The sequence below is a fragment of the Choristoneura fumiferana genome, chromosome 13 (assembly GCF_025370935.1).
Source record: "Choristoneura fumiferana chromosome 13, NRCan_CFum_1, whole genome shotgun sequence".
Classification (NCBI taxonomy): Eukaryota; Metazoa; Arthropoda; class Insecta; order Lepidoptera; family Tortricidae; genus Choristoneura; species Choristoneura fumiferana.
This window is the reverse complement of record NC_133484.1, coordinates 16,320,901-16,346,357: the sequence shown is the minus strand read 5'-3', so window position 1 is coordinate 16,346,357 and position 25,457 is coordinate 16,320,901. Positions and strand designations below refer to the sequence as shown.

Genomic DNA, 25,457 nt, shown 5'->3' with positions numbered 1-25,457 from the left:
ATAGAACAACTAGAGTTAATACAAATGGTTGGAGATTGGACTGTCTGTTTAGTGCTTAAGTTAGTTGTATTATTGTGGTAATTTTCAAAACCTGTCGTTCTTCGGAATACCGTGCGGTGAACATTTTCGTTATGCAATCTAGAGTACTATGTATGCACTATGCATACGTAGTCTTACTCTCCAGAGAGACTTACTCTACATAAGAGGGACAGCACGCTGTAACCGCGCGGTTAGCCGCATACTCGTAGTGTGTACGTAGCCTAAGAGATGCGGGAATTAGGTACGTCTTCGGCTGCATCACTTCAGTCTGTGAAGACAATCTTTACCACATATGTCAGCTACGACGCCACGTCAGAGATTCTCCCCTGTATTACCATAGTTGTTTGGCTGACTGTACTTGCATTGTCGTTCAATCTACACGGTCAATCCGACCAATGGAAGTGGATCATAATTAACTTTATTTGAAAGAAACGAACAAAATGAGGTAATATAAATAAAAGCTTATTTGTAAAATAAACTTTTGATCCTCATTTTGTTTCAGTACTAGGGTGAGAGCACCAATCATGGACAGGAACCAATAATGGAATATTTTTTCCGCTAACCCAATATTAAGAAACGGACGCTACTTTTTCTAAAACTAATAACACTTATGTGCAGATAACTGATGATCATAACTGATAAAGTTCATGAATGGTCAGCTATTAAGGCATTCAATCCTTGCTGTCTATTACTGGATACTACTGTGCTTAACATGTCCATGATTGGTGCCGGCACCCTACGCCGTATCTAGTTCATAGCTCGAGCTACGCTGCTACGAGTTTGTAGAAGTGAATAACAACGAAAGTGCCGATCCATATAATATTACTAGCGGCCCGGTACGTGCTTCGCTACGTATACAAAAAATGTGATAAATGAAGAACCGCTCTACCGATTTTGTGCAAACTTCACGTAAACCATGTACTAAATAGTCCGAACAAAGCCTAAATATTTGGTTTGGATAGCTGAGCCCGTTCTTGAGTTATAAAATTACAACGAAAAGTGGCATTGATTTATATATATATTGATTTAGTCTTTTTTAAGATACTTAGAAGCACTACGGTACGAAATAAATCATTACACGTACATGTATTATAACACCACACCATTTTTTATTAGATATCATAATTGTAATTTACAACTTTTTATGAAAGACGAAGCTACCAGCGCAAAATCTACTTAGTTATGTATAAATACTTAACTACCTATATGAGCATAATCTACACAACATATATTATTTACTTCTGATATAGGTACTAATTTAAGAAAATTTTATCAGAAAACAATGTTCATAAAAAAATTCAACTCCGATTATTTGAAATCCACAAAATAAAAAAAATCCTAAGATTTTATTCCACGACAGTAGCTTATCTTAAAGTCACTGATGCTAACGATTATAACACTGAATTATTCAAATTCATAATGTCAGTAATCATAAATCTCTACTGTACTCTATTACACTGCTGTGCTGTGTTCTATTGTATAACTGCAAAGTTATGTTAGAATTGCGACCCCAACAGGAACGAGTGGCAGTGTTAAGATTAGAACTGCAATTTCAAAAGTCACGATTGGCCACCTAAAGAATAAGTTAAGTCCGAACTGCGAATTAATTCATGAGTTATTAAACAATAACAGAATTATGAATCTTTGGCTTGACATAATGAATTAAAATTTTCTGAAGCAGAACTTTTCAAAACATCTTTATTTCAAAATGATGAAGAGAAAAATTAGAAAGAGTGATGATTATGTGTACGCAGGTACCTATAATATTTGGCTAAACAATTTTATGAGAACCAATATAAATCGATTTTTAATGACTGGACAACTTTCACGACTAACTTGTAATTAAAATTACTTAACAACACTTTGGTAGGATGCTCGATATTTTTTTGGATTTCGTACAGTCACCTTTACATATTTCTGAGCGGACAAGGTGGTCAAAAATATCGACACATGAACCATATATTAAGGTATTAGAGTTCATGTTTCAATATTTTTTATCACCTTGGCTGCTCTAAAATATCTGATGGCGACTGTATAGTCGACCAAGAAAATGTTTTACCAATTTGAATGACAGTTCCTACTCCGGAAATAAAACAATAAAACTGATTGTCATATTGACTTGTGAATGAAAATAATGCTTTGACGTTCTAAGCGCTACAAATGACTTTAAACCTTAGGGTGGTAAACCAATTTCTTGGTCGACTATACTCGTACCTCGAAAAGAAAAAGGAACCCTTGTATGATCACTGCATTGTCAGTCTGTCAACATTTTTTTTTCTTAGGAACGCGTGGAGTATCAAATTGAAATAGCTGTCGAATACTTAGGCATCCAATACCTTGAAGCTGTGAAAAAAAAAGTTTCATGCAATCTTCACTCACACACTCATTCTCATTGCTCATTTTTCTTTCATTTTTGCGGGGACATACAAAATCTCGATGTATTTTCATGTTTTTTTTGTTTTCTCTTTTTTTTGTTGTTTATTCTTTTTTTCAAATTTTGTTTTATGTGTGTGTTTTTGTGAATGTGAATAAATGTTTTCTTTCTTTCTTTTCTTTACTTTCAGTCTAAAGATACAACTTTCTGGCAATGTATTTTCATACAAAATACACAGGGGTTTCAAATCCTATAATCACAAGCCAATTGAAAATATTTATAATAACATCGGTTGTCATAGGAATGCTATGAAATACTCATCATACATTATTTTTGATTGCCATTAAATTTTCACGAAACTCAACAAGCGAGTGCGACTCGCATTTGTGATAACGCTTATATATATATTTTAATTTGAGTTCATAGAGTTTGGCCTATATGTATCGGGAATAATGACTAAATCGGCCACAGACACGTTATAAAGGTTCTTAGCAAACGCGCCAGGAGGGTGGTTGTGTTCGTTCCTCAGCTCAACACAGCCGTCGAGGCTCGTGTATACTGCTGCACGGCAGCCTCTGTAGCCCTCTTTGGAACAGCGCCATCTCTTCTTAATTCCATTGTCGCGATGCAGCATGAATTTGAACCCCCTGTAGAACATGACTTGGTGCCCTTTGTTTGTTGTAAAGAAGCTCGGGACATCTGTAAATGGATTAAATCCTTAGTATCTTCTAATTATACAGTTTTTATTATAGCAAAACATAATACACCACGAAAATGCTTAGAACGAGTCGACGAAGTATACGAAAATTTGGCGGAACTCAACTCGAGAATTTAACGTATGTTATAAAATTCTCTTCTCAGATTTTTTCCACATAAGTAACCGGTGAAGTCTTAACTTAAATTTTGTAAAAGCTAAGGATATTTTTGTGCACTGTTAGCCTCATAAGGCTGGAAATAATGAATGAGGAAAATTATTTTATTAAATAAAAGTCTCTTGCCTCAGCTAGTTATAATGATTATTTCCAGTTATGCTCTAAGAGATCGTTTTTTTCAAATCTGTACACAAATAACAACTCTATATAGAGAGTCATTTAAAAAAGATACAATATTCTAGACTATCGTGGTCATTACGAATTTTATGACTTAAATTCTGTTTTTTTATCCGCGTACTCGCGATCATGGCGCATGCAACTGTGCCGAAATATCGAGCTGCTCTAAAATGAAGGTACGCGGAACAAAACTTGAATTTAATTCACAAAAAAAAAGATAAACCTGTTAATTTTTAAATAGTCACATAGACATTTATTTGCGTATATCATAACATAAGGAACATTGGAGCCGTTTAATGTAGAATTTACGTTTATTTTTATACATGGCATCATCTGTCAAACTCAGCAAAATTATCAATTACAAGGCTTACATCTATTTCCCTTAAAGCGTTAAAGCACAGTGAAATGATCAAAATTAATAGTAATCATGCCAATATACTAATTGGTTCTAAAAGTAATAAAGTCAATACATTGGATTGCATGAAAACTTTACTTCTTTAGTAGAATTTTGTGTAATATCATTTTCTATTAGATTCGGTTATAAAGGGTAAAATTTTAGAAACTGTCTGAAAGTTTTAAATTTATAAAAGGTCATAAGCATGTTTTCAATTACAGATTAAAAACAAAGTAGGTAGGTATTCGAAAGATATTTTAACTACGCAGAAAAATTAAAAGAAAACCTTAAGGGCCCTTGCTGATCCAGCTTTAGACATTGGATCACTAGCAAAGTGGAACCCAAATCCAATCATGTTGTTGAACGTAGATTAGACTTCCTGGTTGATTAAATGAAAGGAAATAGTGCCTGCGTAATTAAAGATGACTTGTAAGAAGATGAAAGGGAAGTACAACAAGTAGGTAGTTGTTTTTCCATGCTTTGTAAGCTTTGTAATTTTGATAGTCGAGCGCAAGATCCACTATCCATTTCAAATCAAAATCAGGCGTCATAAAGTTAATATTCATATATTACAAAATTATTATTAACAGAAAATCACTCCCACCAACGACCGTTGTTGGTTAACTACCAATTGTCTGTTAAAAATGGAATTAAAAATTAAGAAGACTTAAAAATGAGATCTTTTAAATGCAAAAACCAAAACCATTTTTAAACGGCCGCGTAAATATTGGCAAAACAGCGTTTTTACTTTCTCAAGCCCGTATAACGTTTCCATTTCCAAACAAAAGAAAACCATAAATTCACTATCAAGATGAGAGTAATACGAGATTGAGAAAGCGAATTGATTTTTTATAGCTAATATCACTATCTATATATCTTTATCTGTATCTATCCCCTGTATCTATATATCTTTACAATGCACGCTAATTTGATGTGGCGGATGGCTGTGTTTATTGTGGTAGTCCACAACTCTGCAACCAATGGTGACCACTATAGCGTGGCACTTGTTGTTTCTGCTCTCCGTACATAGCCACTTCACTCTCGATGAACATACAGAGTGCCGCGTATACTGGTGTCCCTTGTGGTTCATTATCCTTGCACCCATCGCTGAAGTGTGAAACGTTGGGCGATCTGTAGAAGAGGGAGTATTGTCAATGTCTTGATGAAGTTATCTTTCATAGATCGATTTCTAGTCCCAACACCTCTAACCTTGTATATCCGTCGGAACCTTTATTTATGTATACAAGAATTGCCAGTTTAATGTACAGAATGAATATTTAATTTTCCTATGTCTTTTGCTATAATCACATCACATGAAATAAATCACATCACATCGAATAAATGACTCTTCTATTATTAATAATAATAATTAATTACATTTTTTATCTATCTTTGTACGTAAATTTATTATTATACTCTAGAATGCATAGTTACAAGCGCAATCTATCTATAGTTTACCTACCCAAAAATTCATTGTTGCCAAGTTTATTTTTTCTAAAGCTATAGCTACATATCGCTAAAAAGATTCAAAAGTAACAAGTATTTATTGATTTCAAATTTGTTTCTGTAATATAAACGTTTGTATGTTAGCAACAAAATGTTTACCGCTCTCTGTTAAGTTCCTATTATTTTATGTGATACATTGTCATGTCGTCTCAATCCCATCAAATGAAGTAAACCGAGAGAGCATAATTGACATAGCAATAAAAATCTACCATAAGCGTTATTTTTTCATCTTTTACAATTTTTTTATTGAAATGTAGGTAACATATCACGTATTCCTTAAAGTATAACATTTAAGGTAAGACCATGTTACTGTAGGGTTCCTCGCTTACGTAGGGATGATTGTGAAGGACATTGCACTTAACAATTACATTGTCCATTGTAAACACATTGGCCCTACACCCTAGTCTCTGGTGGGTCGCGCATTGCCACCGGACTTTTGAAGCATGCTCTCGGTGTCGCACGTAACGGTAACCACCGAACAGGAGCGAGCGAGCACCTCGGCGGGACGTGCAAAATGTCGCATCTGAAATTATAAGGTCAGTATTTTCATTTGTAATTAAATCCCTTTAATTGTAATTCAGTGATGTGTGTGAAGTTCACAATCCGCACTGGGCCCGCTTGGGAACCCTCCCATTCTGAATGGAGGCCTGTGCCCAGCAGTGAGACGTAATAATGATGGTGATGATGAATCAAATCTACCATAAACAGAAATTGTAACCAAAATTCGAACCCCATTATAATGTGAACTTAGGTACATCTTGTTTATATTTTATAGACATAATAACGACACAATATCGTTTATTACGAGTACTGCCTTTTCGCAACGTAACGTTTGGCAACCTGTTTCATTTCGCAACTTTTCATTTCGCAAACTCTAAAACTGTAAATATTTCAGGATTTATTTCAGGGCCATCGTGTAGAACCCTTTATGTTAGGTTAGGTTAGTTTTATAAAAATCCTGAAATATTTACAGTTTCAAAAATATTAAACAGTTGGGAAATGAAAAGTTGCGAAATGAAACAGGTTGCCAGACGTTATTCGCCGAAACATATTTATTTTCGTTGTTTAGTTCCATTTATTTAAATATTTAATTTCGTATTATCCACAAAACCTTTACAAACATAAATCGAATCACTGACAGGACAAAAATGAAGGTAGGATAAGAAAGTCCATCGTCAAACTACTACGGTATTACGGTCCAAGTTGCGATTCCAAATTGAGTGATTAATATAATTACTTTATTATTTAACATCAACATGTTCAGGTCTCTTCAAGTAATCTCCAAGTTCAGGATACTCCTCGGGTTCATGGTTATGCATGATCCTACAGTTAGCTTTGATGTTAATTTTGTCTTCAACGGTTATGAGCGAGGCCAGACAACCGTGCTTGCGGCGTGTCGCGCAGTGCCAGCGGGCTTTGACTCCGGTTGCGTAGTGGCGATGGAACTTGTAACCAGCAAAGAAAAGGATGCGAGAGCCACGAGTTGATGGAAGGAACAGGAGCTCTGGAACAGAAGGTACGCTGTTATAAGGTTTAGTACCTGGGCGACCGAGCTTTGCTCGGGCTAAAACTAGTTAATAAGTGTTTTACCAGAGATAAGGCCAAGCTAGATCGGATTTTCATCCCCGATAACCCCTATTAGATAGATTCTTGTGGATGAAGTTTAAATTAGTGTAAATGGTCGCACGCTGTAGTGCTCAAAGAGCCACCGATTCATTAGTGTTATTAGGTTGGACGCTCGAATACTACTTGTGCATGATCGCATGTGTTTTCGCGTCTAAACTAACGATTAACGACGGCTCGTTGATGCTACGCGACGCAAAATATTACTATAATAATAGTATTTACATGTAATACTAGTTGAACTTTATACATAATGAATATATGAATTTTGTTATTATATCTATGAGTTCGTAATGTTTATTACCTATTTGTTGTGAACGTTAATTATCAAAGCGAAGCTGTGTTTGACAATTTTTCCATGAAGACGAACCTAAGATTGCAATTGGGTTTCATCAAATAATACTTTTATTAAATTCTTGACCGTTATTCGAAGCCTACCAATATAATGAGAGAAGCGTTTCCGTTTCCCTTAAACATCATATAATTTGTCTACATTTCCGTTATATATATACCACCCCCCCTCCACTGCCAGCCCGGCGAGCAAGCATTCTTGTGATCAGCTGCTCGGTCTTTGCCTCATTGGCGTTTTGTTTCCCGCCGTGAACGGTCGTGAGTCTTGTCTAGTCTGAAGACATCAACTATTATTCTTCTCTTACTTAAAAGTGATAAAAGGACCGTTGCTATCATCGTATCGTAAGTTTTTTTTTTAGTAATAATAATTTCTATCGAATAGGAATAATATTTAGCCGCTGATGGTAAAATATTTAGCGGCATTTAATCTTTTGTACAGTACTTGATTTCGATTTTTCAATTTGAAATAACGGAATTTCCCGTTCGTTCTTGAATAAGTAATTTTTGTCTACTTAATTGAATTTGATTACCGTTATTGTGCGTGTGTATGTGTGTGCAGCATTAACCTCCTTTTGCAGCAATAATGAGTGATTCACGCAAAGGAAGTGTTGACGAAACTAGAGAAAAGTCAGTTTCGAGCTCTAGTTCCTCTTCTTCCTCATCGAGTTCGAGTAGTAACTCGTCGGCAAAGAAAAAGCAACGCCGAAGACGTCGTCGTGCAAGTAAATCAAATCGCGTGCTGAGAAAATTAGCAAAAGAGGTAAGCGAGCTACGCAACATAGTACAGTATCCTAATTCTAGTACCCCCAAGTACCCTCATGACTCAGATTATGTTGATCATAATGTTAGCGGTGATTTATTTCAATCAACTGTCGGTGTCTCCGAAGAGCCTGCACCGGCGTCAGATTTCTTTATAAATCTGGAAACCAGTCTTAAGGAGCCCGCAATTCCTAAAACTCCAGATAATTATTTAGAAGCCTTGCAAAAGTTAAATAGGTTCACAAATAAAGCCTGGTCTGAGGTTCGTTACTTGGATGTACAAAAGTTGTATACTCATTCCCCGGGATTCGTTGAGCTAGAAACGAATGAAGAAGTTGTAGCCTATGATGTGTCCAAGTCTCTATCTTACACGGAAAGGTCTTACGCCGCAATAACGTTCGCCTTATTAAAGCAGAAAGAGGCTATCGAGAAAAATATTCGTGAATATCTTAACTGGGCCCGTAGCTCTGGTGAATTGTCTTTCTCGCAGATAAAGGATAAATTGGAAGGGCTCTTTGATACGGGGGATTTTCACAAAGTCTCTGCCGATACTTTACAGCTTGTGTGTGGTCACAGAGCTGATATTGTCCAACAAAGACGGGAGCAGATTTTAAGAGCAGTCAAAGACCCATTACATAAATCTACCCTCCGAAAAATACCACCTACAGCGTCAAGCTTATTTGAACCACAGGCTTTTACTGCCGCGCTAGAAAAATCGGGAGGAGTAGGGAAAGTTTTCTACCCTTCACAAAAACCTACCACAAGTGCTTCTGCTGCGCAAGCAGGTAGCAGTGGAAATACACATCGCCCCGCGCAGGGGTCGAATGCTCGTGTTATGCCTGCGCAAGGCTTTAATTTCCAAAATAGAAGGCGTGACCCTTCTCATATCGCACCCGCGCAGGGTACGTGCAATCATTATTCGTCACATGGGCAGGCTCCCAGCTATTGTCACTATTGTCCTGCGCAAGGAACAAACAATGGTGGGGGCCAAAGAGTGCATCCACGCCACGATAACACTAGCTACCGTCCAAGAATTGGCGGGCAAATAAGGGCGGAAAACAACCACGTGGTACCAAACGTGGGGCGTCACCAGCCTACAAGGACAGAGCTGGTAAACGGAGGCGATTTTGACTCGAGGACCTTCCAAGCGGGTCAAGTACAAAACTTTTACAACCAGTGGAAAGATTGGAACGCCCCGCCATTTATTTTAAAAGTAATCAAGGGATATCGCATTCCATTTGTAGAAATTCCACCACTGATAATCCCGTTTCAAGACGACAATTTCACAACCCCGTCATCACCAGAAATGACAAATGCCATACAAAAACTAAAGGATCAGGGTGCCTTAGAGGTAGCGACAGAGAGCCCCAGTTTCCTGTCCAAATTGTTCCTGGTAGAAAAAGGGGACGGTTCTCTGAGGCCCATTTTCAACCTGCGAGCCCTAAATTGGTTTGTGCAAACCGAGAAATTTCGCCTCATAAACGTGGCAAAAATTCCGCACTTTTTACAAAACAAGGACTGGCTTGTCAAAATAGATCTCTCGCAGGCTTACTTTCACATTCCAGTAACGCAAAGTCACAGAAGATTCCTTCGACTCATTTACCAGGGTCAACTTTTGCAAATGACGTGTCTTCCATTTGGCTTAAGTTCGGCACCGAGGGTTTTCGCCTCAATCTCAAACTGGATTGCACAAAAACTAAGAGAACAGGGAATAAGAATTCTGGTCTATTTAGACGATTATTTGATTGCTCACCAAAATCCCCATATTCTCGGGACCCAAGTAGATATAACAATAAACATGCTGCAACAACTGGGTTGGCAGATAAACTGGGAGAAATCAGTTCTTATTCCCCAGACTCATCTGGAGTACTTAAGTGTGGTATGGAATCCTTGGCTGGACAAAAAGAGCCTCCCCGAGAGGAAAATAAACAAGATTCAAGAATCTGTATCCAGATACCTCAATGCCAAGACAGGTACTCTCAGGGAAATCCAATCACTGGCAGGGATGCTGAACTTTGCCAGTTTCGTTGTACCAAGGGGACGCCTGAACTATCGGTTCCTACAAGTAATGATAAATCGACATCTTTATCAAAACCCCAAGAAGCAGTTTCCCCTACCCAGGGAAGTCCTGAACGAAATGGAATGGTGGATGCGAAATTGCCAAGAGTCGTCACCAATACAAATCCCCCCACCCACGCACTATTTAACGACCGATGCTTCGGATATTGCTTGGGGCGGGAAGTTAAACGACGCTCATCTATCGGGGCCTTGGTCAACCTCAGAAAAGAAACTACATGGCAACAGAAAGGAGATGTTAGCTATCATCAAAATATTGCAACTGGCTCATTTCGATTTGTACAAGGCATCATTGCTAATTCAGAGCGACAGCCAAACAGTTGTGGCTTATCTAAGAAACGAAGGCGGCACTCGGTCGGAGGCGCTCATGGAACATACTTACCAAATTTACCGCCTGCTGGATACGTATCAGATCCAGATGCGAGTCTTTCACCTTCCTGGCTTATACAACGTCGAAGCCGATCATCTTTCAAGGCTAAAAGTTCCCCCGGAATGGCACTTACTGCCAAAAGCCACAAGGCCGATTTTTCACAAATGGGGAACGCCGGAAATAGATCTGTTTGCGTCACAGGCAGCGCACGTCTCTCTGGATCTTCCCACCACCATGTTTAATTCCCAGGGTTCTTCATCACCTGAACCAAGCCAAGGGAACATACTTAATAGTAGTCCCCAAATGGAAACGAGTTTTTTGGAGAGCAGACTTGAAGAGTCGAGCCATGAGCCCCCCACATACAATATGGAACCTTCCAGAAGTCTTGCTAGACCTGTCGACCGGGATTCCACCAGCCAAGGTGATGGAGATGACGCTGGAGGTTTGGAGATGTGGGGGTGGTCTGGGAATTTAACAGACTGGTCACCTGAGCAGAAATCTTTGCTCTTATCAAGTTGGCGACCATCGACTTTAAAGACGTACAAAGTCGCATGGAATAGATGGTGCCGTTGGGCTCATGATAATGACTTAAACATTTCATCACCTACGGGATCCTCTTTAGCCCGTTTTTTATCAGACCTTCACCAAAAAGAGGGCTTAGCTTATAGTACCATTCTAGTACACAAATCAGTAGTCTCGTCACTTTGCGATGCCGATAAATCAGAGGCCCTTAGTTCCCACAAGCTGGTCAAACAGGTACTTAAAGCTATCGCCTTACAGAAACCAAAAGAGCCAAAGCCTCCAATATGGGATGTTGCTAATCTAGTACTCTTCTTATCAAGTCGAAAGTTTCAACAGGACAACCTATATGAAGTCGCAAGGCATACTGCTGCTCTATTGCTCTTATGCTCGGGGCGAAGGGTACATGATCTCACATTGTTATGCATTGACTCCGATCATATGACTGATATGGGCAGTCACATCATTTTGTGGCCAAGATTCGGATCAAAGACAGATTCGTCAGACACTAGACAATCTGGTTGGAAGCTTCTTCCAAATACTCAGTGTAATCAAGCAGATCCGATTTATTGGATAAAGCAACTAATTGAAATTTCTCGACAACGACGAGAGGTTTGCAAGAGTTCAAAACTCTTCCTCACCGTAATTGGTAAGCCAAGAGAAGCTTCCCGTACTATCATAGCGGGATGGGTTAAATCATTGCTACGTGAAGCTGGTATCGAGGCAACCCCTGGTAGTGTACGAGCTGCAGTAGCTTCTAGAAATTGGATCGATAATTTTCCCCTAGATTCTATTTTGCAACAAGGAAATTGGCGCTCAGAAGACACTTTTAGACGATTTTACCGTCGAGAAATTTCTCGCGCTGATCATAATGTGAACAATTTGAGTAATTTGTTTGAAGGTGTATAATTTTCGTTTGTCACCCAATGGGTATACTTAATCTTTGCAATTGTTTGATTGATAACGTACTAAATAAAACGATTTATTCAGGTTTTCTATGTGAGATGAAGTTCTTAAATCTAGAATCTGTCATAATAATGATACTTGAGTTATATATGTGATTAAAGCGATTTATTTACTTGATTCATAGTTTGTACTGTCAGACTGTCACCCCTTTTTAACCTATATATATATAGGTATATAGGTACATGGCTTGCTAATCACGTTAGTAAGTGCTGAATGGTTCTAATAGGCGAATGTTTCTCTCATCTAGAAGTCACATTGGCGTTTATCCTCCACCGCCAGACGATAACACACACGTCTCATTATATTGGTAGGCTTCGAATAACGGTCAAGAATTTAATATCAGCGTTTTACCTTACAATAAAACGCTTATTAAATACTTACCTTATTCGAAGCCTACCAAATAATCCCTGCCTGGCGAAATAAGAGTCGCAATGAGGCAAAGAGCGAGCGCTGATCACAAGAATGCTTGCTCGCCGGGCTGGCAGTGGAGGGGGGTGGTATATATATAACGGAAATGTAGACAAATTATATGATGTTTAAGGGAAACGGAAACGCTTCTCTCATTACATTGGTAGGCTTCGAATAAGGTAAGTATTTAATAAGCGTTTCATTGTAAGGTAAAACGCTGATATTTTCACTCCGCCGCAGCCACCTTCTTGGTCGAAGTTTCCTCGCCGGTTTTAGTTGGTTTCAGCGTTAGGCATTAAAGCAAAGAAATAAGTTTGGCAAATATTGACTTTATTAGCCGAATAAAAACACTGGGCAGTTTTAATAAAAAAAATAACTTAACTAAGGAACTTCGCCTATAACTAAGGTATTACAAAAGTAAAAAAAATAATTCTTCCAGTTACCTAACACTAATTAACTACTAATTGGCGAACATACACATATAAAAGATTCCGTCGAATAAGGAGTGGAATGTTTCACTATGTTAAATACAAGTCGCTTTGCCAAAAAGGTTTTCTATGTAAGGTGGATCTAAAAAATATTGTTCCCTAGGGAAATTACAATATTTGAAGGGAAAGCTTGAGGGTATCTAGTAGAATGGTAGCACTTTAAAGCCGACGTGTAACCGTGCTTTTGCTTTTTTTGAGAATAGCTAAAATCCTCGCCACATTTGAAGATTTGTATATTAAACCTGATTATGGAAATGGAGTGTTATCCTTTTGCAGGGTGTGTACTGGCGAATTAACTTAATTATGGCTCGGTGTGGAACACCAGGGAAAATCACAATTAAACTGTAAAAATGCTTCACGTAATGAAATGGTTCGTAGGTGTACCTGTTTTTCGTCACGCTTTACAATTTACACGGCTTGATGGAGTGGAGTCACATGAGGGGTGAAGTGTTATTGCAATTAGCATTACTGAGGCCGTATTTCCTATTGCATTCACCGTCTCTTTCTACCCTCATGCTATGCCGTTTGACAGAAAGAAGTGGTATCTATTGCTCTTTGATTAATTATGTGTAATTTGCTACTTCCAAGTTTATTTATTTATTTATCTTAACTTACAATTACCATTACAGGCCAAGCCTAATACAAAAAGCCTAAAGCAAAAATTGAAAGCTAGTTATATTAATTAATAACCTAGTATAAAGTTGCATAGTTGAAAAAATATATTGATATTACGCAATGAAATTAATTAAAATCAAATAGTTTATTTTGTTGTAGATATGGTCGGTCTTATAAATAGCGCTAACGAGCTACTTATGACATGTCTAACTAGATACATTGGCATGCAAATAATATCTTAATTTCTAAAATCGAGTCTTAAAGTCAATTTAATAAGTACCTAGGTTATTAACCAAGATTTAATACTGATTATTAATAAATTGAAAAATTAAAACTAATCGTTAGAGATAAATATTCAAGTAAAAGTTTCGATGTTATTACGTATTTCGTGTATTATTTGATTGAATAAAATGTATTGTTTTGTTCTTAAGCTATTGATATAATTAAGACTCAAATTTACTCCAATACAAGTCGCTTTTATTCTTAGGTAGTAAATTAAATTAATGTCCTTGTCATATAATTTAGGTAGATTTCATGACTTTTTTCTAACGTAGTATTAAAAAATGTACACAACACATTGTATTACGCGCTTTCCATAAATTACGTCACGCTTATAACCTTTACTCACCCCCCCCCCCCCCATAGTATTATTATGAAAATTTGTGATTTACACCAAAGGAAGACGAATTCTCATACAATTAAGATAAGGTTGATGACTTTGTTCTAACATTAATTTTGATCTGTTAAGCGCCCCCTCTTATCACATTGTATGAATACTGGGCGTTTATTCCTGTATCACAAACCGCCAGACCTTAGATGTGTCATATTAGTAATGATTATAATGATTATGAGTACCATTAATTCTGATGACTTCGTCGTTATACGTGTGCACGACTGCTGAACATCTAAAAGGGCGATGGTTCCCGCACTGCCACCGAGTCTTTAACTGATTCTGGCTCTGTCGATGATATTTGTATCCCTGGTATAAGAGGATGCGTCCACCAGCCTTGGTGCGCAAGAATTGAACTGAAAAATAATAAATTCACTTAAAACTAAGTACAAAAACTAAGTTTCGTGTGTGGATAAACACTTTTGCTTTACATTAACGAGTTTGCTGCTTTATTCGAGGTTTTAGTGATGCGTGGGTTCGAGATAACCCATTTAGAAAATCTTCATCGACTATCATGATTTAAGACTGAGGCCAGAAACCATATATTTGTTTAAATTACAAACCATTTTATATTTGCAGGTCCTCGTTCTCGTTTTGCGTATTTCCTGAAATAAATACAATACAATACAATGACTCTTTATTAAATAACTAAAGAGTAGTAATTTATTCTATAGAAAAACAAAAATTAATATTTTTTATTTATATTATTTTAATGTTCATACAATTTAAGTAAGGGTGATGATTTTTCCTAACATAGTCACGTTTTAGCCCCCTTCCCCCCTATTGTCACATTATATGATATTTTTTTGTTCCTGTGTCACAAACTGTCAGACCCGCCCCCCTCGATGTGTGAACCCTTACTCATGTTAATCATGATTATGAGTCCCATTAATTTTGATGACTTCGTCGTCATACGTGTGTACGACGGCTGAACATCTAAAAGGGCGATAGTTCCCGCACTGCCACCGAGTCTTGTGCTGATTGTGGCTCTGGCGATGATACTTGTGTCCCTGGTAGACGAGCTTGCGTCCTCCGGCCTTGGTGCGCAAGAATTGAACTGAAAGAGAATAGATTCACTTAAAACTTAGAACAATACAAAAACTAAGTCGCGGCTAGGGCGCCGATTTTGAAATACATGAAAGTACCTTCGCAAATAATAGTTAAAAAATGTATTTTGTTGCAAAATTACTGCTCTAAATAAAATTTAGATTACTTGACAAAATTGATTAGAGCTGTAATTTTCTATTTCGAAAATAACACCAATTTGGACCATTTTCGAACTGGATTTTTTTAAGGTATTATTTCAAAAATCAACCCACAGATAAGTAGGCTAATAACAGCATCAAGCGCCACAAATGTACGTTCAAATACCGATAAAAATGTGATAAAGCAATCAAAAAACTATAAATCTTCAAAAATTAGGTTACGTAATACCTGAACGCTCCTTTTATTAAAAGTACGAACACGAACTATGATATTAAGTCCTTGCAAGTCGCCTATGTTCATTTTTTTAATTCCCAAAATAAACAATTGAACGGTAGTGATTTAAACCGGTAACCTAGATGTGTAAACTCCTAATTCATGTTAATCATGATTATGAGTGCCATTAATTTTGATGACTTCGTCGTCATACGTGTGTACGACGGCTAAACATCTAAAAGGGCGATTGTGCACACACTGCCACCGAGTCTTGTACTGATTGTGGCTCTGGCGATGATACTTATGTCCCTGGTAGAAGAGCATGCGTCCTCCGGCCTTAGTGAGCAAGAATTGAACTGAAAGAGAATAAATACAAATTCAACACAAATACAAATACAAATTCACTTAAAAACTTTTCATTGAAAAAGTGTACATTCGTATGGCGTCGGATATCGTTCAATACGAATGAACACTTCTGCTTTGTCTGCTGCTACATGAAAATACCAACGTAAATAAGTGAACAACGTGTTTTACTGCAAAATTAACTCTCTAAATTATATTTATACTTCTTGAGAAAAATTATTAGAGCTGCAATTTTCTATAAATAAAAAATTTAAGAAATTATTTATTTATTCAATAGGAAGACGAAAAAAAAAACTTAGTTTTTTACAAAAGTAATAACTAAATTAGTAGCAGACATTTATACAGTCGAGTTCTTATACTTCTGAGCAATGATCCAACTTTCACATGTTTTTGATCAAATTTGCTCAAAGTATAAGAATTCGACTTACCTAAAAGCTTCAATGGCGAGAAAGGTCAAAAATATATATACCTACTTAAGTCAAGAAAAGAGCAAAGCTAAGGACAGACGGACGGATACGTTGTAATTATAAGAATATTTTTCAATATTTTGACTAAGGGCTGTTCCTTCTACATCACGCAAAAATCGTGTAACTGAATGATTTTTTTCTTATCATAACAGTTAATGATTATGAAATCCGTAAGTTTTGTTGACTTGGTCTCCTAATGTGTGCACTCCGGCGTTACATTTATGCTTGTAGTTTTTGCCACACTGCCAGCGAATTTTAAAGGCGTTGTGACTCTTCCGATGGTATGCGTAACCTTGATACATGACCACCATTCCTTGTAGGTATATAATGGACTGGAAACATATAAAATACTAATTCTAAATCTAATAATAATTGTCAGGAAAAATCTTACTCCGTTTACGAAATAAAAATATTAATTTTAACATAAAATAAATAATTTAAAAATCACAACTAAATTATAAAATGGTCGATAAAATATTTGCTGTAACGAAACAAAAATAGGTCTGTATGGAGCTAAAGCTCGTTCATGGGTTCTTCCTCGTTGCTGAACCGCCTATCCCGAGGGAAATTAGGCATCCTTACTTATTCCGCATCTACATTTTAAAAGGAACCTCTAAGCAAATTTTCATTTTTCTATATTACAGACTACACTACAATAACTCTTTATTGTACACCATGAATAGTAATTGATACAGAAATAGGTAAACAGAGAGAAAATTTACAAAGTAAGTAATAGGCGGCCTTATCTCTTACGAGCCCTTCCACCCGATCTACCCTACCCGTTGATATCATCAAAATTTTCCTTTTTATGTTCCGGTAAAGTTCTCTTATAAGTGTGTTATGTTGGTCATTTAAATCATCAGTTGTGTCATTATTTAATTGATTACGGGGAATTTTAACAAGGTTCTTATTAGCTTTACCTCGTAATATTTATTTGTTTGTTTCATATTTTGCAATTTACCTTGGTCCAGTTCCAATAGTCAGATTGATTGGAAAATTGGTACTCAGAAATACGTAGCTTAGAAAACACTACAAGTATAGTCAACAACAAGTAGGTAGTCAGGAGAAAAAATCGTATAAAAATGATATAAAAAGAATCTTATTTTGATATAAAGGTATCACAGTGTATAATATTATCCAAATCCTATCCGTGGTTAACGTGTCAGTGATAAAGTAAAACAAAATTTTCAAGCATCACGTTTATTATTATAATATGTAACTAAGGTTAGGAGTACCTAAATAATTAACGCATTTCTGGAACTTACATTACACTATGTTCCCACATTACTGACCAAGGGGTTAATATCAAAATAATAAAAATACAAAGTCATGGTAAAATATTATTTTTGATAAATGACACAGACGTTTTTTTTTGTCTTAGTTTCTCTCAATTTTCTACTCGTTAACTATATAGTTTGTGCCAATTTACTGCTATTTGATACACTCATTGGCTTAGGCCAAATAAAGTAGTTAGGTACCTCTTATATATGTCTATCATCTTATATGTACCTACCTCTTATATGTCTGTCTTGTTCAGAGTTTATTGGAAGAAGTTTTATCATCTTTCCTATGCTTTGTGATTTAAATGTAAATGTCCTTATAAAAGTACCTAATATCACAACACGGGACTTATCACACGATAAGAAATTGCTAAAACCACCTGGACGCTTCGGCCATATACCTATGTATATTGCAGTGGCTGCGGTGAGTAAATCATGAATCTAATCGTGACGATGACCGCTGCAATCTGTCATAAACGTTGAGGCAACTTTAGCAATATATCGATTGAGTTTCGAGTTATGGTCATAATTAATAAGTTCAAAATAATATAATTAAATAAATCCGCAAGCAAGGCGGTTGCACGCAGTGCGCTTTCTAGCAGCCGCAGAGTCGCGTTGCTCCAAGAACTAGTCTTTTAGGGCCACGAATTAGTCTTAAACACGTTGCGCTAAACTCGATTTAAGACGTGAGTTATCTGGATTTATTTATTAAATATGAGTGCGTCTCACGTTAGTTTTATGTTCAAAATATAATATTCTCAATGTTTATGAGTTCCGCTGCATTTAATAACCTCGTTTTCAACGGTAAAAGCTGCGGCAGTGCAGCCTACATGTCGGTGAGTTGCGCAGTGCCATCGTTTCTTCAACCCATTCTGCGACTGCCGATGGTAAGTATACTTGTAGCCTTTGTGACATAGAACAGGGTTACCTCTTCTATTGGATTCAAATAGGGCTGAAAGAAAGTTGGTACAAAATAATATTAGTTACAAGCTTCTATTTGATGTAATCAAATCTTGCAATCAAAATTTGTCCCTTTATTTCGAAACAAATACATAATATTAGCATCAATCGTAATCCAGTCTAAGAAGAATTATTGATCTAAGAAGAGTTATATGTAGACCCGATGACGATGCAATAAAAAGTACAGTCAATTAAATAGTGTATACTATAATCATTTTTTTATTGATGAAAACTCATTCAACACTCAACAAAACAAAGAAATTGTGAATATCATTTGATCCCGGTGCCTATTTGGTAAAAAATATTAAATGAAAAATAAAAAGGCGGGCACGTGGTATTAATTAATGGCTTACCAATTTATTAAACTTATAATAAATTCGTTTGTTATTGTATTAATTACATTTAAATCCTTTAATATATATTTCCAATCATTACAACACATATACATAACTATCACAACGTATGACGCCTTTATACGGGCATTTAATTAAATTAAATTTAAATTTGCCGAGTTGCTAGCAATTATCTGCGCGGTATGGAGCAATTGAAAGCATCTATTCCGTTTAATAAATCTAAACCACTTACTACAGTTTAAATTAAGATTGCTGTAGTAAGTACATGTTTTACTCTACGTATGTAGCGACAACTATCTACGATTGTTTGTTCAAAATACATAGAGCACTTTGTACACTTACTGTTTCACACTGCAAATTGGCAGAAATAAAATAAGCAGTAAATTTTTGGTACCTATCTTTTCTCCACGTTGCTATAGACGTAGCATTATGTTGGCATCTGCACTCTAGATAACTTAAAGAAAAAGTAAAACTAGTGGTTCTTAAGAGGTCTGTTTTTTCATTACAAAAAATGTCGACGGTTTCCTCTCTGAATAGAGATCCTTCCTCCTACTATGTTTACCTCTTTTTGATAACTTAATACAACATAGGTACTTAATAAAACATACACATTTCATAAGTTATTAAACAAAGGAAAATTATACAATCCTACTACTGATTCTATTTGTAATAATGTTTAAAAGTTGAATTTTTAATGTGGTTGTCCTTATCCGTTAGCGCCCTCTCGTAATCAGAAAAGGACTAAAGCGGCAATTCCACTAAGTCGTTCGCCGCATGCTGCATGCGGCGACCGTAAAAGTGTGAAGAACACGGTAGTATAAGAGGACGTTCGTTGTCCTAAGTAGTTTGAACCGCGTTAGGTGAACGACTCAGTGTAATCGCCGCTTAAAATACCAAGAACATGCCTTGGTTGCAGTCATGATACAAAACTAAATACATATATTGAGAATGCTACCAAGATGCTACGTATGCTTACAACTGTCAAATCTTACTTTTCGATTAGGAACTAATGGTTATGTATATCGTTGCATTTGATGATCAGATCATTGTAGGTATGTATTTTAGCGGTGCAGCCGCGCCGAGTGTGGGTGGAGCATCGCCATCGTGTCTTTGGCCCATTGCGGATGTGCTGCGAGTACCTGTAGCCTCGGAAATGGAGCATCCTACGACCATCCCACTTTGGTACGTAGATGGCTAAAAAATACAAAATATTGTTTTTAACGCGTTGCTAGATTACCTATTACAGAGGTAGTCAAGACACAACTGGCCGAATTTCTTACGTTAATTGGTTAATTGATATGGCATGCATACTCGTATAGAGGAAGACTAAATATAATTCATAATTTAGCAAGTTAAACTTTTTCGTCGTATGTTTCTGAAAAGCTACAAACAAAATGTTCGTAACTTTGAAACTTGGTATATTACATCGGATTCTAGTTTTCTTATAATTTGTGAAATTCAGATAGAGGTAAAGTCTTTAGCGATGTTAATACCTTTAATGTGTGTGAACCAATTTTAAAAATATAAAAACTTTGAAAAAAAAATCTGTTCATAAATGTATACGCAGTGAACAGAAACAAGCATCGAGTTAAGAACCTCCTTAAAATCGTTCGTAATGCACTTCGGGGTGGTTGTGGTTATCATTACACTTGATAATATCGTCTTCAATGGTGCTGATAGCCCCGTGGCACCCCAGTCGGCGGTGGGTGCCGCAGTACCACCGGGTTTTTAACCCAGATTGCTTCTCTTTGTGGTACTGTACCCGCGATAGTAGATGTATCGACCCCCTTTACAAGTCTCACCGAAGAACACTGTAATAAAACATCGTGACAATTTATGATTGGTTGAAATTTTGAAGTGTGTTGGTATTTTAAGTGACTGACAAAATATTTTTTAAAGGGTTTTGAAATTCAATTATTTATTAAATACATTAATTAATTAATTAACCAGTGGACCGGCCTTGTTCTTTCTCTATAGTATGGCTTCATGCGAATGCGCGCTGTACTTCACAACTTTGTCATTAATTGTCGTGACCAGGGGCCCTACCACGCTCTCTTAATGCGATTTAGTTTAGGCTCTAAACTGAACTGCATCGCTATTCGTACCACGACGTTACTTTTGCGATTCAGTTCAGGCACGGTTCAGCGACAGCGATACAGACATTTTCATTCACTCACTTCAAGTGTTTTCGTACCATGACGCTTAACTTGAGTGGAATTGAATCGCTTCAGTGTCAAATTTAGCGATTCAGTATAAGTTACTCATTCTGTCAATTCTTTTGGATCGCTTCAACTTCAACTAATGAAATAAAACGAATTCAGTGTTTTACGGTGCAAATAACAACTTTAGTATGTGCATAGCGTGTTAGTTCAACATAGAAAAATCCGCAAGCTGTTAAAACACAGTTGTCGGCAGTTTTTCAGATGTCGAAGGAATTATTATTTTTGGAATTTTTGGAATGCGATCTCATGGAGAATACAGGGCGAAAAAAAAATAGGCTCCGTAATCGCAAGGAAACAATCCGTTTGAACTCGGGATTTAGAGTTCATTCGAAGATATCGCCTGTCGAAAGAGCTGACTCTAGACCTCTGTGAGGAGCTAAGGCCATTGCTCAAAGAACCTGTGAGGTCTACTGACTTAGATCTAGAGACGAAGGTAAACTCATAATTATTAGCTTCATTACGCCTTACGTATATGCACATTTGTAACTTTAACTAGGTTATGCTTTGGCAAAAGTACTTATTCGAAATACTTGATTATTGTAGGTATTGACTACGCTGCCGTTATATGCTGTCGGGTCGTATCAAAGACCCATAGGTGATTTATGTGCACATTCTTTGGCGCAGCAAACAGTATCATCTGTTGTTGCGCAAATAACAGCCTGTTTAAATACTCCTCAAATGAGGAGGAAGTATATTGTCTTCCCTTCTACTCTGGAAGAGAGGAATGAGACAAGAACCCTGTAAGTAACCTATTATCTGTTAGTATGTACAGTCAACAGCAGAAGTAGTTAGGTGGACAGTTGAAGAGCCCCCGGGCGCCACATTTAGGGGGCGGCAAAATACCATAAAAATTTAATGTTTTGTGTGAAGTTTAGCAAGTTCTCAGCAGTGGGACGTGTATAGGCTGGGTGGGATAGTGATGATAGAGTTTAAAGTCACGCGCGTAGATCGCCATTAGCTAAGCTCTTACCAAGTTACAGTCCCCACATGGCGCCTTGACATAAAGTAAGCCAAATAATCGAGTGTTGAATTACAGCCTAGAAGTTGCTGGCTCAATTATAAATGCTTGTGCTATATTGCACAATATTTGCAATACAGCAAATCTGCCCATTTTAGATTTGGGACCCTTGCCTCGATACCACAATCGCCGTCTGCAGCAGGCGGCTACCGAGCCGCTGCTCGAGGACGCAGTTGTCATTGATGAGACGGAAAGAAGCAACCCACAACTGCGACTCGGTACAGCCATAAGGAATAGCCTTGTTCGCCGATTATGGGAAGGGAGATAATCCTTGTGTTGCATTTCTCACGATGATATAAATAAATACCTAAACCTAAAACGATTTTTGTTAACACATTATGTTTAAGACCCCGCAGACTATAAATAGTAATGAGAATCCCACCAAAAACATTTCATATACACGAGAGTGTATGAGTTATTTATTATTAGAGTCAAGCCCCTAGCCAGTACCCTTAGTGTAAGTTTTCGGTTACAAAATACGTCTCGATCGCGTTCGCGTTAGAATCTCAATTTGTATGGAAACGCGAACAGCGCCTCTAGCGGAACGTTTGAGATGTTGTCACTATGTATTCACTCTCACGGAATGGCTACCTACGGGACAGGCCTCGCCTAGTGTAGGAGCCAGTGAAAAGTATTGTGTATGAAGAGCTGTTAATGTACGTTCATGAACTTGCTACCATTGTTATTGTTTTTCACTGTTGTTTTTTCTTTTGCAAGAATGTTTGTATGTTCTTTCCATGTATCAGCCCTCCTGTAAACCCTACTTTATATGCAATAAATGATTACTTACTTACTTACTTATTCATTATTAGGCAAAAACTACGTAATTGCGGAAATCTTCTTTATGAATAACCATATTACATAACAGGTGTAGGTAAAGAGAAAATGAACACGTTTGGTTTGTTTTCATTTTTATTTCACAAATAATTAATTTACAAAAATTCAAAGTCAAAGTCAAAATATCTTTATTCAATTTAGGCTATAACAAGCACTTATGATGTCAAAAAAAATCTACCAACGGTTCGGAAAAACCTCTGTTGAGCAAAAATCCGGCAAGAAACTCAACGAGGTATATTTAGCCAGTCTGTAAGATGGAACTTTAAGCTTCCCTGTGTTTCTAGTAGCCTTTGGGTTATCGACGTTAGTGGGAAAATCACATATGTTCTTCCTTACATACATGATTATTCAAAAAAAACATAATGCGACGGCAAGGTAGGATACCTGTTTCCTTAAAAGAAGGATTCACGCGTCTTCAAATTATAAATTGCTCTAATGTGCTCTCTTTGTTAAGATAAAAATTTACTCAATGTCTGCAGCAGATCCCATAAAATAAGGCCGTACGAAATAATGCTATTAAAGTAAGCAAAATACATCAACCGTGCCGTCGCCACATCGGTTAGCATCGAGCGTTATTCCTAAAAATATTGTTGATTTTACAAATTCAACAGTTTGACCATTTAACTTTATATTAGAAAACTGAATTCGAGTCAATTTGTCAACGAGAATTTAGATAGATTTTTAGAGAACCTGTCAAGACAATTCAGGCTACCTTATCTTGAAATTATATGGTTATGGTAGATTTAAATTAGGCGTTGGGGCAGTTCTGGAACTGGTAACCTAAAACAAAAAAAAAACATGGTACTTACATAAAAAAACATTGACATAGCAGAACATGAGTGACCGACTTTCGTTCAGTCTTTTGAATGGCGTTTTTTTTTACAATGAAACGACTTACGAAGGCATAATATTTTCTACATACCAAATTTTCTTCCAAAAACTTTAGCGCAGTCGTAGGTATCGAGAAACCTAATAAGTACACATTCAACACACCACACACACAATGAATTGCTTGTTTGTAATGGGAGACTCTATCAAATTGGTAAACTAATCAAAAAAATGCTCTCACCTTGCTTGAAGTAACTCCTTGACTGCTTTAATTTCTTCCTAATTTCTTGCAGTCCTGCGCGCAAGGTCTCATTTTTCTCCGGAGCTATTTCAATTAAGGCCCGGCGAGCCGTCTCTTGCGACATGGGGGCTCGCGGCGTCGGCGCCTGGGTCTCTGGGGCGGCGCAGCCTGTTACGTTGTCGTGCTTGGATGCGGGCTCTTGGACTTTGTCTCGGACTTCGTAGTACTTCACGACATTGTGCTTCTTAACTCCTCAATGATTTTTCAGTGAGAAAAGAGACTCGTCGATTAGTGACAGCCGTAAACATTTTATTTGTTAATCAACACAACGGTTGCTAAGAACACGGAAATGACATGAGTAATGGTTTTGCAAAATAAAGAGGTTTTAGTATACAAAATTGGTTTGCATTATAGCGGCATCCCTTTCGCGACTAAGCGTTTCAGTTTCGGACCAGAGACAATATCGGTCTTTCATTTCACCTGTAAACCATTGAGACTCAGCTCTGAGAAATAAACGTCGTGGTACTAATTTCGACGATTCAGTTTAGGTGCCTAAATTGAACTGCTCTGCGTTTGGATCGTTTGTGAAAAGATCATGGTACGCTATACAGCCCTTACAGTTACGTTTTCTGTGGGTGCCGCAGTGCCAAGACGTTTTGAGTCCACTTACTCGCTTTCCGATGGTACTTGTAACCTTTGAAATATAACGTTCTGTGCCGGGTGAAGATAGACCGAGTATGCGGGCCTGAAATTAAACAATTGTTAATAATAAATTTTAGTGCGGATATTTCCTAGGAGACTGGTTTACTTGAACGTTTCGTCAAAATTCAATACAGGGGAAGTGGTCATCACTTGTTAATTCATTTTTAAAAAGACATATATTTTTAAAACCTTTATTTAATTTACTATGAAACTTTGATTGATAATGAAACATGCCAGTCTAACCTTAATATTAATCGTGTGGTTGTTGAAACCAATTTACGAAATTAAACGCGTAAGACTCGAACCATGAGGAACTTACATGTCTCCAAACCATACCACTCGAGCCCCTGCCACAGAGTGCTAAACCTATCACACGGGATTCTCTAACACAATCGGTACACAATTAAATGCCCTTACCACAAAACTGCCCACTCACTTACCTAAAAATCCGCTTATACACATTCGCGGACCGGGGCTCCAAACAATATACGAAGCTTGGAAAAACACCAAAAATCCCAAATTTTACAAAACTTATAAAAAAGTGTTTATTTTCTTCTAAA

At 37.1% G+C, this 25,457-nt stretch overlaps 2 protein-coding genes across 2 annotated transcripts; one reads left to right on the top strand and one right to left on the bottom strand.

The window, feature by feature from the left end:
* Nucleotides 1-6,097: 6,097 nt before the first annotated feature.
* On the bottom strand, nucleotides 6,098-18,018 carry LOC141434522 (uncharacterized). Its single transcript, XM_074096945.1, has 5 exons — nucleotides 17,970-18,018; nucleotides 15,849-15,982; nucleotides 15,123-15,264; nucleotides 14,393-14,563; nucleotides 6,098-6,866 (listed from the first exon to the last, which is right to left on the bottom strand). Exons 1-5 carry the CDS (start codon nucleotides 18,016-18,018, stop codon nucleotides 6,604-6,606), a joined length of 759 nt encoding a protein of 252 aa, XP_073953046.1. The 3' UTR covers nucleotides 6,098-6,603.
* On the top strand, nucleotides 10,777-12,143 carry LOC141434405 (uncharacterized). Its single transcript, XM_074096822.1, has one exon. The coding sequence runs from the start codon at nucleotides 10,845-10,847 to the stop codon at nucleotides 11,967-11,969; it is 1,125 nt and encodes a 374-aa protein (XP_073952923.1). The 5' UTR covers nucleotides 10,777-10,844; the 3' UTR covers nucleotides 11,970-12,143.
* Nucleotides 18,019-25,457: the final 7,439 nt, after the last annotated feature.